This window comes from Sparus aurata, chromosome 20 (genome assembly GCF_900880675.1).
Source record: "Sparus aurata chromosome 20, fSpaAur1.1, whole genome shotgun sequence".
Classification (NCBI taxonomy): Eukaryota; Metazoa; Chordata; class Actinopteri; order Spariformes; family Sparidae; genus Sparus; species Sparus aurata.
Genome location: NC_044206.1, coordinates 22067842 through 22081528, shown reverse-complemented (window position 1 = coordinate 22081528; position 13687 = coordinate 22067842). Strand labels below are relative to the sequence as shown.

General features: G+C 40.7%; 3 protein-coding genes across 4 annotated transcripts; 2 read left to right on the top strand and 1 right to left on the bottom strand.

Annotated features, from left to right (window-relative positions):
- Window positions 1–529: 529 nt before the first annotated feature.
- On the top strand, window positions 530–6301 carry msl1b (MSL complex subunit 1b). 2 transcript variants are annotated; one of them, XM_030400189.1, is made up of 9 exons: window positions 530–655; window positions 1203–1907; window positions 2001–2200; window positions 2446–2765; window positions 2910–2974; window positions 3069–3136; window positions 3831–3955; window positions 4044–4116; window positions 4547–6301. In XM_030400189.1, the coding sequence occupies exons 2-9, from the start codon at window positions 1287–1289 to the stop codon at window positions 4635–4637; spliced, it is 1563 nt and encodes a 520-aa protein (XP_030256049.1). In that variant the 5' UTR covers window positions 530–655; window positions 1203–1286; the 3' UTR covers window positions 4638–6301. The 2 variants fall into 2 exon arrangements, with proteins under 2 accessions (XP_030256049.1, XP_030256048.1); XM_030400188.1 differs by having other exon boundaries at window positions 2446–2807.
- Window positions 6302–6814: 513 nt separating this feature from the next.
- On the bottom strand, window positions 6815–9930 carry chmp2a (charged multivesicular body protein 2A). The gene is made up of 6 exons (XM_030400190.1): window positions 9759–9930; window positions 8577–8744; window positions 8307–8486; window positions 8082–8212; window positions 7899–7960; window positions 6815–7796 (listed from the first exon to the last, which is right to left on the bottom strand). Exons 2-6 carry the CDS (start codon window positions 8742–8744, stop codon window positions 7675–7677), a joined length of 663 nt encoding a protein of 220 aa, XP_030256050.1. The 5' UTR covers window positions 9759–9930; the 3' UTR covers window positions 6815–7674.
- Window positions 9931–10893: 963 nt separating this feature from the next.
- On the top strand, window positions 10894–12467 carry mrm1 (mitochondrial rRNA methyltransferase 1 homolog (S. cerevisiae)). The gene has a single exon (XM_030399361.1). It carries the CDS (start codon window positions 11132–11134, stop codon window positions 12260–12262), a length of 1131 nt encoding a protein of 376 aa, XP_030255221.1. The 5' UTR covers window positions 10894–11131; the 3' UTR covers window positions 12263–12467.
- The last annotated feature ends 1220 nt before the right edge of the window (window positions 12468–13687 follow it).

The window sequence follows — 13687 nt, the reverse complement described above, 5'->3', positions numbered from 1 at the left end:
ATCAAAATGGCATCATTTAGAGTGCTTTATACATTGCTGTGTATCTATGACAACACGTTCTATGTTCAAAAAATAATTATGTTTTACATCAAATATCTCTCTACCTGATATTTTTTGCTATCCACCTTGCTGCTGTTTCAATGTAAAGGTCCTAGTTGCGGGACTGATAAGGGATTATCTTATCTCAAAATCTAAATCAAAAAGTTGTTTACTAGTACCTCCTAATTGCAATTTCGTTCAATTCTAACACTCTGTAATTAGATAATTACAGGATAATGTGTTATATACAACATAAAAATATATAAATATACGTATATACACATACCCTACTCAAAATTAATTAGGGATACGGGGGCATATGTGCATGTGCATGGATATGCAATAACATTACCTAGAATATGTCACAATTTTTGCACACATTTTATACATATACATATATAAACTGGTGTATACAGCATGTCTTATTATGCAGTAAAGGGTTATATATACAGTGCAGATCTGTGTCGCCCCCTGCTGGCGCCCTTCTGATCGAAACCTTCAAAACACAAGAAATGGCCATCCAGCAAATTACGCATGCGCAGTACTCGGCGCTTTAAAACAAGTCTTGAGGAGGGAACATGAAGGCAGTTGCAGGTGGACATGAATTATAGCCGAGGTAAGCGTTAAACACATTAATGCAAACCATTAAGAACATTTATGTCTTAATTATGAGTGTTTCGACGTAGTCGTTATAACCGCGTCGCTCTGAGAGCGCATTTTATTGGTTAAACTAGCCGGCTAACGTTAGCCAGCTAGCTAGCTGTTATTGTTTTTCATGATTTCGCGAGAACCAAAATGGAGGAGATGGCTGCTGCCAGTGTCCTACACAGCCACTCCCGAGTCCTTGTTTGAAGCCCTCACACTGAAATGTCTGCCCTGACGCAACACTCACTTTAATCTTCCTTACGTTGCGAGTTCGTCTTCTAATATGAGACTGTGTGTTTGTACTGCAGTGCTAATGTAGCTTAGCTTGAATTTCAAAAACCGGCGGACGATTTTAGGAAAAGGATGCCGGGGTTCAGCCACACTCATGCTGTTATAGTTTTAGTATGTCCGAGTATAAGTAGTGGGTGCATAGCTTTTAATACCAGTTCACAGACAGCATGTTACCGGTTTAACACATATGAATAACATAACCTATGTCCTTATTTTCTCTGTTTTAGGACAGCAGCTGCTAAGTTCTCATGGGAGGTAGCTGTGAATTGCATCGCCGAGGCGTTGCAGGATGAAAAGTCGTCGTGTTCGCCATGACTCTGAGAGCCACGCTGTTTCCGAATACAGGGTTCAAGCAGGACGCTGACAGCATCGACTTTGACAAAACGCATTTCGGGGCCACCACCGTGAGCCCTTTGAGCCTCAAGAGGGAGTCCTGCGACTTTGTTATAGATGTTCAAAACGTGCAGGGGGGCGAGATCCCGAGCAAATCAAGAGACTTAGACCAGAATTACATGACAAGCAAAGTTTCCCTCGCTGCCACGGTTTCAGAACTAGTTCAAGGTGACAATAAAACGGTGGGGATATTGTCCCCTGTCAGACAAATGGGGGGTGAGGGAACCCCAGTGAAAGGTAAACCCCTCTCTGCTGACACCATGGATAACCCTCAGATGACTGTGAACAATAACCCCAAGGATGCCGGTGCTGATGACAGTGTGAAGGGGGTCGTCCCTGGAGTCCTTGGCACCGCATCCATTGAACTCTCCTCTGAGGGCAAGTGGAGAAACATCAGGAAGACCCCTGCTAATCCCCACACACAGGCCAACTGCCTCCGGCAGATTCTCCTCCTCCAACTGGACCTCATCGAACAACAGCAACAACAGCTGCAGTCCAAGGACAAGGAGATAGATGAGCTCAAAGCAGACAAAGAGACGGTGTGTAAAAGTTTTTTTTTCTGCTGCAAGTTTTGACGTCTTATATAATGTGTTGATTTTCAAAGTTTTTATGTTGATCTGCTTCTTTCGCAGCTGCTTGCGCGCATTGAGCGCATGGAGCGTCGCCTGCAGCTCACAAGGAAGGACCCGCCGCGCGACAAGCGCCTTTTCCAGCCCCTGGAGCCATGGACCCCTGACAAGGAGGACATGTGGGATCTGGATGTAGAGGAGAATCCGCAGCCCAACCAAGCCACTCAACTCCCCTTTAGCCGGGGTGGCAAAGGACAAAAGAGGTAAAATAAATAATGCCTGACAGAAATGGATTTGTGGTTTTGTGCCTTGTTGTATTGAATCAAGCCACAGTAATGAAGTTCATGCAGGAGCCTTTTTTTGGAGAAAATAATACGCTAATGGTAATCTAGTTTATTCTGGTCACATTTTGTTTGTGCAAAGTTCAAAAGAGGTGGAAGTCATTACTCAAATTTCTTGTCATATCACAGAGACTTCAATTCTTAATTCTTTTCTTTTTCCCACACAGGAAAACTTGCTTTGGAGATCCAAAAGTCCAGAAATCACGGGGCAAAACTGCCAAGCTTAGCCCCCAGAAACCTGAGATTCAGCCTGGCTCTCCCAATCAACGAGAGCTGCGCAGTAAGGAAACCCCAGAGAAGACCGTTCCTCTGAGGTCAGGGGCAGAAAGGGACATTATGCTCCCATGCAAAGAGGAGCCTGAGCTGAGCTGTCAGATTGAAGATCTTCCCTTCATGTCTACTACTGAGATGTACCTCTGTTGCTGGAACCAACCTCCTCTTTCCCCTCTACGGGAGACGTCCCCTAAAAAGGAGGAAGAGGTGGCCAGTGAGTGGACTCCTCATGTAGTACATGATATGCTGATTGTTTGTAAGCCTAACCTATATCCCATCTTTAATCACTATATCCATCAAAAATATACTGAACACACTAACTCTGAATAACAAACTCTGCCTCTTTCTCTCCATCTAGTTCCATCGTGGAGGGAAAATCACATAGAGCCCCTGAATGAGGAACCTTCCTGTAACCCTGCTGAGGTGAGACCTGTCTTCAATCCTAAATACTAAAGTATGAAAATTAATCTTGCATCTAATTGATGGATAACATGTCTGAATTTGTTTCACCATCCAGCCGCTGGATGACAATGTGTTCTTGAAACGCCACTCGAAGTTGGAGTTGGATGAGAAGAGGAGGAAAAGGTACCATCACTGACTTCAGTTGTTTTTATTTGACATTTGAATAAATGCCTCCTTGTTGCTGTGTTCTGACTAAAGCCTTATTGATATTGAATACTGGATTTAAATTAATGTGAAAAATGCAGTTCATAAAACGTACTGCTCTGTAACATTGTCGTCAAAAATTCTGATAAATGTCTATTCTGAATATTTAAAATGGTCCAGAAACTATTTTTCTGCGGTGTCAATATGTCTGTACTGGATCTTCTTCTTCTTCTTCCCTTCTTCTTTTCTTCTTTCATCTTTTCAACAGCATATTGACACATTGTTTTAAAGGCCTGATCAAAAGAGAAGAAAAGTTAAAAGCTGTACTTTACATGTTATAGACTTGCATTTTATATGAATTCTTTATGAAAAAACAAATAGTGTATATTCCTAAGTCCCATACTTTACATACAAGGTTCAACTTTATTGATGAACTTTAAATGTTTATAATATTTGAAAACTATAAAAACAAGGATAAATAGTTTGAGTATTTGCATCAGATCAAATATACTTGTGTGAATACAGGAAGCTGGAGATTTAGCGCTTCATGAAGTTCTCTTTGAATTTGTGAGGTAGTGAAGCTCCTGATCTTCCATGAAATAATTGTCTTTCAGCAAACATCTGAAGTACCAGCTCTGTTACACTCTTCTTATTCATCGTGTGTGTTTTTCAGATGGGACATCCAGCGAATCAGAGAGCAGCGCATGTTTCAGCGTTTGCAGCAGCGCATGAACAGGAAGAAAGTCATCCCGGAGACTGAGCCAGAGCTGTCGTCCTTCTACCCTGACACCGAAGATGGTACATCTTAAATCAAACTGCAGTGAAATAGCAACGTGGTATTTTTTATTTTAAAGATATTTTAACTTGATTCTTTTGTATTTTCCAGTTGAGACTATAGTGATCACTCCCTTCCTACCTGTGGTTGCATTCGGCCGGCCACTGCCCAAACTGGCACAACAGTAAGTTCGAGCTGCATTTGTATTATTGTATTTTAAGTTTAAGGTATTGATTCCTCATCTTACAGGATTCACACAACTCTAGAAAGATTGGAAAAGGCTTGAGTTTAACCATTGTGCTTTCAAGGGTTGGAAATATGATTGAATTAAAATATATTCCTTGAGAAATGCTTAATATTTCAAAATAATCTGCTGTTTCATCGACGCAATCATTCATGTAAACCACAAATCTTTTAAATTTTGAAAACAAATTATCCTGTTATTTGTTTTTTAATTTAACCATGACAACATATTGACAAATACACAAACATGCACAAGATGGAAATATGACATGAAAGAAATAAACTAAAATGAGACGCAACAACAAATATTAAACGCATAAAAGTTTTTAAAAAAACATTAGCAAAAGTAAAATGTTTATTCTTTTCCCCAGGAACTTTGAGCTGCCATGGCTTGATGACCGAAGCCGATGTCGCATCGAGGTGCCTAAAAAACACACGCCTCACCGGACCTGTCGGAAGTAAAACCTGCGTGGCATTGACAGCTGAGAGACGCCGCTCCAGATCAGAAAGTGCTTCATTTGTTTTGTCTAGGCTGAAAAAAAGACAAGTCACCAGTCGCTATGTATAACTGCTGTTGCTTTCAGTCTGTGGGGGAGTTCATGACTCTCTAGTCTCAACATGATCAGCTGATCTCCTGCAGAATATTGTAAAAGGACGGGAGATCGCTGCTCCATTGAGTGTCCTTGATATTTTGGTCTCATTTACGCTTGTGAAAGGGAGATGAAAAGCCTGATGCCACAAGATTACTGCCCCAATGTTCACAGCTGTTGAAGGTTACATGTCAGTTTGTATCCTAAAATGAATGAACAGTTATGTGCATGTTCTGTAACATGTTTGAAATACATTTTGTAGCAGCTGTTCCATCCAAAAATAGATTTTATCACACAAAAGTGGAGTTCCTGTCACTTTTTATGCATAGTCAGCTAACAGGCTAAATTGGACTCTAATCTTGAGTCACGTGAAGGGAACATTGGTCGCCATTTTGACTGAAAAGTAGTGCTTGAGCTGTACGTCATGAGCAATACAGCTACTATTTTTTTTTGTTCTAGGTATTTCTGCCACGCTCATTGTCCCTGCCTACGTGGAAAAAATGTCAAGAATCTGACTGTATCGTGCCGTGTATTACCTATATTGTTCGCACACAACTTCAAATACGATTTTATCAATGTTAAGTGTGATATAGGGAGTTTTGAGACACACTCAGCATGGTTTCGTATATATAAAAAAAATAATATTGCATTTCTAGCCAATCTAATGTAACGAAAAAAAATTCCGAAAGGCAGCCGATGATTGTTGTGTTCTTCATGAAAACAAAGGCACGGAAGATAAGACGGGTGGTAAACTTGTTCCCCGTTTTGTTTTGTTTCCACAAGTTATTTTTTTATGTGAGTTGCATGGACTCTGATTAGCTGTTTTTACAAAAAAAAAAGATGGTAGCATGGCTTAATCCCAGAATGGAGGATAATCTCCGCTCATTGGGCTACAAAAACTACAAGATATCGTTCTTGAAAAGCATGACTTCTGGCTGCTCGACTGCGTTCGGCCTCATAAGGCGATCTGATAATAACAAAGTACAGTTATGATCTTAATTTTCGTGTTTCCGATCTTTACAATACGCTTACAACCAGTAAATACTAGGCAAGTTATGTGTATGCATTGGTCTCTTGTGCTGACATCCAAGGGAACCATTTTAGAGGATAATAAGCTTCCTAGCTGTAGTTATAGCGCTGTTCACCAGTATGCTCTTTAACATGCTGCCAGTTAATCTCTCCCTCTCTGAGTTCATCTCGGTAACAATCGCAGTTTTTGATCTCTGCCCGTGTTTTTTTTCCTCCTCGCTGCGTCTGCTCAACCTGTTTTACATATGATGCAACAGCTTTCCGCAGCTTCAACACTTCAAACTGCCAGGCGTACGCGGCGGCAGATTTTGGAAATACAACGTTGATTTCTTCTTTTCTGTACATAGCTTTCAGAAACAAATGTACATAAAACATGGCTGTTATTTTTTTATTATTTAATGTTGGAAGTGTTGAGTACATTCAATATTGTTCTATGATTGTATGTTGACAAATTGACAGTTTTGAAAGTTAAATTTTTTTGGAATAAAAATTAACATGTCTATGATATTTGGACGTGGTTGTTGTTAATTTGACAGAATGGGAAGCAGATGATTTTTAAGGTAGATATTGATGTTTAAGAGTAAGATTATGACAATACCAGTATCTGAAAATGGAAATACTTAAGTACAGTGGGTTTGTAAATCAGTCAAATCAAGTAGTTATCTTCCAAGTCAGTCTTTTGAGCATTCATTAATTCCCTCAAATTACATAATTACTGAAACCAATCCTATGTTGACATACTCTGGTCATTGATGTATCAAGATAGACTGGACACTACACTTCCCATGATGCAACTAAAAGCCTCGTTCACTCGAAACTCCCTGCACGCATATTTCTGACTCCACACCCACATCGCGTAATGGAGACTGTACTTTACTCTATGACATAATCGGGTCATATTCTTCCTGCTCGACAAAGCTCCTCAAGACGTCATACGACAGTTTCCACTGGCTGAGAAACACTTTCCATGACACAGCAACTGAACGTCACGCGTGAAATTTGGTTAATGAGACAAAGAGTTTGTTAAATCTGAAAAAATGTTTATTGAATAAAGAAAAAGCAAAACAGGACAGTTTCTCAAAAATAAAACACCCCCGACTCCTTCTTAATATTTAGGTGAAAATCCTGCTGATCTCATAAACGCCACTCACAAACATTTACCAGGAGGTTCACAGGAGTGCCTTTACACTGGTGAAGAGTCAGCTGACACACCATTCTATCTTTCTCTTTATATACTTTTTGCAAAACAAACCTCTCCTATTAGTGAATTTAAAGAGAAAGATGTCGAGATTATACACTTTTTGTACACCGCCTTCAGCTTGACCATGACAACCGTCAATTCCCGCAAATACACAATCCCAACTCTTCAAAAAGTGCACATCAGGGCTGAAACTATATGTTTTATATGATAATGTGGATATAAATAACGCCAAAACCAGCCTGGTGTAGAAAAAGGACTGACACCTTTATAAAATATCCACCTCAGTCAGGTTAACAACTTTCATTTGGGTATTTTTAAATGTTGTTAGTGTTAATTTAACTTGTGAAAACACCATGCGTTCAGGAGTTAGTATTTACACAAAACTTTTTAAAGAATTTGTATGATTTGGCAATGTCTTAAATGAGACTTACAGAGGACCTATAATGAATAATGATCCTGCAGGTTTTTTTTTTTGATAAAATACATAAGACACGCATAAAATGAAAAACACCTCAAAGAGAAAGCCATAAACCTGAATAACACCAACTGTTTTTAATCAAACAGCTAGTGTTCTGCCAGTTATACCATCAAAAGAATCTAAACACAGAGATTCGAGTATGTTTGTATCCGTGCTAACGACGCCTGCCACAGTGCACTTGTCTGACAGTCACTGTTTTCTTTAATCTCTCCGGAGGTTATTGAGCCGCTCCTCCAGATCGGCGTCTGCGTCAGCCAGCGCAGCCTGGGGCTCGGCCTTCTTTCCAGCAGCTGCCGACAAGCTTCCCCCTGTCGTTGGAAGATCTTCGGGAAACACACAACGGCATTAAATGATATAACCGCTGTGAATGAAAGGAGCATATGTAGAATTCATATAACTGTGCGTCGTGTGTTGGATTTGCTTACTTGACAGTTCGTCGGACAGATTGAGACCCAGCTCGTCCAGCACTTGGGACACGATGGCGTCGCTGGACATAAAGCAGAGAGAGTCACAAATGCATCCAAATATACAGTTTATTGGGTTAATTTTATCATGGTTGGCAATGTTTGTACCAAATTAGAAAAAACATTGTGTAGCTGGTCCCTTACCTCTCCTCTTCATCGTCCTCATCGCCCATTGCATCATCGATGGCGTCGTTCATCATCTCCTCCTTCATGTCCATGATTTCACTCTGTTTTTCAAACTCCATCATGATCTTCTGAATCTGAGGAAGTTTCAGCTGTGGAAACAGAAGAAACAGAAGATCGTCAACAAAGGGGGCCGCTGTTGTTTATTTCCACAGACGTGTGCGTTTCACTGATTTTCTGACCGACCTGTCTGTTCATGGTGGCCATGGCTTTGGTGACGCCCTTCATAGCCTGCGCCATGCTGTTGTTTGACTTGAGCGTCTGTATCTTTAGACTGACAGCCTGAATGTTGGCTTTCATCATGATGAACTTCTTCACGTAGCGCCGTGTGCGAACCAAATCTTTGGCCATGATCTTGACGGCGTCCTGAAAAATGTCAAGAACACACATCGCAGTTAGGGTTCTTTCTTTATGAATTCCTCTTTTTCATCTTCGAGTTCTTTTCCTTCGTCTCACCATTTGTCCCTGTTTGGCCATTTTCTTTATGTCAGCGATGATCTTCTTCTCCTGCTGCTCCAGTTTCATTCGCTCTCTGTCCAGTTCCCTCATGGCTTTGTTGAGCGCCCGCTGGTTCTGCCTCAGCATCTCCTCCGGAGTTTTCCTTCTCCCAAACAGGAAATCCATCTGTTTGAAAACACCAAAAGCAGAACATTAACACATCAAGCTAAACAGACACTGTCATAAAACTAAACTTTGGGGAAAACAAATTCTTGTGGCCTGAAAATGATAAGTTGATTAGTCAAAAGAAAAATCTAAATTGTAAATTGTAATGCAAGATGTTGAATATTCTCTGGTTACATGTTCCCAAATGTAAAGATTTACTGCTTCCCTCAGTTTTACATGATTGTAAATTGAATATCTTTGGGTTTTGGACATCTGAAGACATAGTGCATCGGGCTCTGGCAGTGGGAAATGTCAAATTCAAAACTGGATTTCCCTGTTACAGTAATAATATTAGTGCTGAAACTATTAGTTGTTAATCGATTGAACAGTTTTGACAATGAATTTTCTTTTCAAGAGTTTTGCAATTTAAAAAATGCCAAATGCTCTCTGTTCCCAGCCACTTGGATGTGATATTTTACTGCTTTACTCTGCTTGGTATCATTGTAAAATGATTATCTTTGGTTCTTTGGCCTGACTACATGATTAATCAAGTTAATCGACTGAGTAAGTGACGGGCTGATTGATGATGAAAACTGATAAAATGATAAAAATGCAGACTAACATTTACACTTTTTCACTTGTCACCAAGGCAACCCAAAGTAACGTGTAATGAAACACTATGGAGTTGTCAAATAGTTGTGGAACTTCGTGTACTTCTCTGTCCAGAAAAGTAATGAGACCTAAGACTAAAAATAAACAGTGACAACACATATTTGTTAGTTTCTAACACTGTTTCAGCCATGTTAGTTCTGCCATGACCTCCTCATTTCCTGGTAAACATTACTCAGCAGTAAGTTATGTGACCAGCGGCCTGTTACAAACACTCAGGTCTGTTTTCAGCCGTGTTTTAGCTCGGCTGTCCTCTCAAATTTGCCTCAACATCTTCCATGACGACTAGCGTTAACGTTAGCCCCACCACCAACTGACTTCACCGGGCTGTCAGCGAGCCAAAGCCCATAAATCTCTTCTCCTCACCGTGTTATCGGGCTCGACGTTAGAAGAAAATAATCCTGAAGGCAGACGATGTTGTAGGGCGTCTTCTCCGACTTCAACTCGACACAATTTGAACGATTATTTGTTTTCTTTCCTACACTTCCGTGTTGCGATAGTTTTACTTCCGGGAAATGACGTAAGCGCGTATACCTAAATAGACGTCGCATTTTTAGCGACGTCACAAGTGTCAAATTTCCCCACCGAAGGAGGAAACACCAAAGTCATACCTTTCAAAATAAATCGTTTATTTATAAATTTATTTTTTTATTTGGGTAAAATAGAGGGAAAAGTACTTAGATCATTTAGTTAGATATACATGCTAAAACCACAACATGAAAATACTCCTCTACAAGTAAAAATCTTGCAAGCAAAATTATACTGTAGGTCTAATTCTGATTTTAAGTAAAAAAAAAAAAAAAAAATGAATATGAAAAAGTAACTAAAAAACTGTTTGTTTTTTTATTTATGGTACAAAACATATTTAGTTCTAATATTATTTTTGTCCTCATTATGTCCTAACAAGCTACAGACACTGCGGCGAGCGTATAGATAGATAGTGTTCTCAGCATTTTTCAGGGAATTAACACATGGTCATAATTTCCAGTTTTTTTGTTTTTTTTTAGATTAAATATGCTTACATTTGAATGCTATTAGGCATCGAATAACTAAAGTAGTAAAAAAAATTTGACCTGGGTATTGATGTTGGTGTTTAAACACTTATGTGTAATATGTGGAAATATATTTGATAGAAATATAAATCAATCACCTTCCTCTTTTTTCTTACTATGCAGATTTTTTTAAATTTAGATAACTGCTTTTACAAAAAAAAAAACCAACAACATGATACGCTTAATTGATATCTATTTTGCATGTATTATATTAGCCTATATATTTGTATATTATTAACTCTAAATTCGAATATTATTAGCACTTTCGTATTTTCTGTGTATTTGTTTTGCAATTGATGTGGTATCTGCACACCCTTTGTTGAATAAAGTTTTTTTTTTTTTTTTTACGTGTTAATGGTTTTGTATTATTATTCACTTCACACTAACACTAGGCTTTTATTTTCTAGATAAACTTTCTCGGCATCCGGTCATAATCTCGCGTGATTTACACAGCCGGCTTGCACATGTGCGTACTTCACGCTACAATCATAGCAGCCTTGGAGGAAGATGGGGGGTGTTAGTGTTTGAACGAAGGTGACATTTGAACTGTTCTGTCTTTACTAACAGACAGACAGACACTCAGTGGACACATCTGTGGATTAATGGACTTCTCAGGCATTTGAACTACATTTCTCTTTGGCAGCTGCTCCTCTTAATCCCTCTGGACATATTTCCTATTACTTCAGTATGTGGGTATTCAGGATTTTGCACCAGCACAAGTTGCTTCTTGTTTGGACTAGAAGACTGCAGCAGCCTGGATTAATCTCAAGAGTGGGCTCTCAGTTTGCGTCCTATCACGTCTCAGCTGCTCTCCAGCGCCCAAAGGGCAGCAGCATCAAACCTGTGGTGAAGAGACAACGATGGCAGGAGCGTGAGAGGTCAGTTCAGGGCAAAGCGTGGAGAAATGAGACCCCGGTGTTGCAGAAGCAAACTCAGACGAGGACAGATGGCAGCAGGGTGTCGTCTGAACTCAGGAAGCTGTGTCTGGATGATTTCCCTGCAGAGAGGGAGAAGCTGGTGAGAGAGAGGTCAACACCGGAGTCCAGAGCAGAGAACCATGAGATTGTATTTGGCATCGCTCCCTGTCTCTTGGCTCTCACTCACGGCAGGAGGAAGGCCCATAAACTGTTTGTAAAAGATGGAGAGACCTCCAACAGGTCCTCTGTTGTGAAGGTGTGTGAGGAGGCTCATCAGCGCGGAGTACAGGTCCACCGGGTCAGTAAGAGAGATCTGGACAAGATGTCTTCTGGGAGAGTTCATCAAGGAGTCTGCCTGCAAGCCAGTCCTCTGCGCTATCTCACCGAAGACTCTGCGCCCAGAAGAAACGACAGCCGCCCCCCTCTCTGGCTAGTCCTGGAGGAAATTCAGGACCCGATGAATCTGGGGGCCATCCTGCGCTCTGCGTACTTCCTGGGTGTGGACAGAGTGGCGAGCAGTCTTCACGACAGCTGCCCACTGTCTCCAGTCGTCAGCAAGGCCAGCTCAGGCGTCATGGAGGTGTTTGGGGTGTACGGGTACGAAAACCTTGAGGATATGCTGAGGTTAAAGGCGTCACAGGGCTGGCAGGTGGTCGGCACGGTGGGAACGGAAGCAGAGCAGTCCCACATTCCCGTCGGCCAGTGTTCAGACTTTCAGATGACGAAGCCCACGTTGTTGTTGATGGGAGGTGAAGGGGAAGGACTGTCCAAGGAGCTGCTCTCTTTGTGCCAGACCCTTCTCACCATCCCAGCTGGTAGGGAGTTGTTCCCTGGTATCGAGTCTCTCAACGTCTCTGTAGCTACAGGCATCCTGCTGCACTCTCTGCTGTCAACCAGGTGATGACCGCCGTTAAATACCTGATCAACGATGTAAGGAACTGAGAATTAGACACTTTGAATCACATGTATGACACTGATCACTTTACTGCTGTCTTCAGGAGTGGCTTTAAAGGATGCGGCTGACCATATTTTGTAATTTTTCTTATGTTGACAAACTCAATAAAAGCCCCAAATAAACAAATAATCGAGTGTTGTCTCTATCCAAAGCTTCATGTATGTTCTTTCATTGTGTCATAGAGCTCTGTCGTTCTCCAAAAACACATCGATGAGCCACTATGTGAGATTTTTCCTACATTATCACGAACACACTTTCCTGCTGCTCAGAAATCTCACTAGTGCACCAAATGTGTGTTCCTCCGCAGCTAGAAATGGTCCTAAACAAACCCACTAATCACTCCGGATTGAGTAAAGTTTGCTAAAAACTACAGTCATCCATTATGAGACTTAAAAGGGAGAAGACACATAAAATAACAGAATATTTAAAGACCAAGGGTCCACAAAAAACTAAAGACAATATGAATACAGCAGGTGATTAAGGATCAGGTCAGAAGTGATTACAGCAGTAACATATATAAACTTCTATGTTTTCAACTGTTTCCTAAAGTCTCAAGTCGCTCAGAGGACACTGAAATCCATATTTCAGTGTCGTTTCAGGGAATTTGATGAGCTCACATTCTGCATTTACATGTAAATTACACATGGTGGATTTTTAAGGGTGATGTTGATGGTTTTGGACTACATGTCGTCACATTTTAAAGTTCTGATACAGAAAAAAAGCGCATAGTTCTATATCTGTTTGGAACAGCCAAGACTCATGCAGGGAAAAAACAAACGCTTAAATTGTTATTATAAAGGAAATAGCTCATGTCATTTCAAACCTGTGGGCATTCATCTGCTGCTTTAACAGCCTTCACACCTCTGGGAAAACTTTCCACCAGGTTGGCAGGATTAAGCCACAAAAGCAACACTGATGTTGGGTGATAAGGTTTGGCTCGCAATCTCCATTCCAACTCATCTCACAGGTGTTGGATGTGGTTGAGCTCAGGCTTTTTTAGGCCAGTTAAGCTCTTCCACACTGAACTTGTGAATACATGTCTTTATGGAGCCAGTATTGTGATGTTGTTACAGGAAAGAGAAAAATGCAAATGCTGTGGCTACAAAATTGGAAGCGCTCTGTTGTCAAAAATAAAACTGTATGCTGCAGCATTAAAGGAACAGTTCATCCCAAAACAGCGTCACAGCATTCTCCTAAACAACTGAAGTAGATGGGGACTTGTGTTAAAATGTGAATGAACAACTGGAATAAACTGAAATGGCTCCAACCAGCTCATGTGGTGTAATCCAAGTCTTCCAAAGATCCCAAAATGATTTGAAAATATTTTAATTTACACCCTCAACACACAGCAATGCTAACACGTTTAGCATA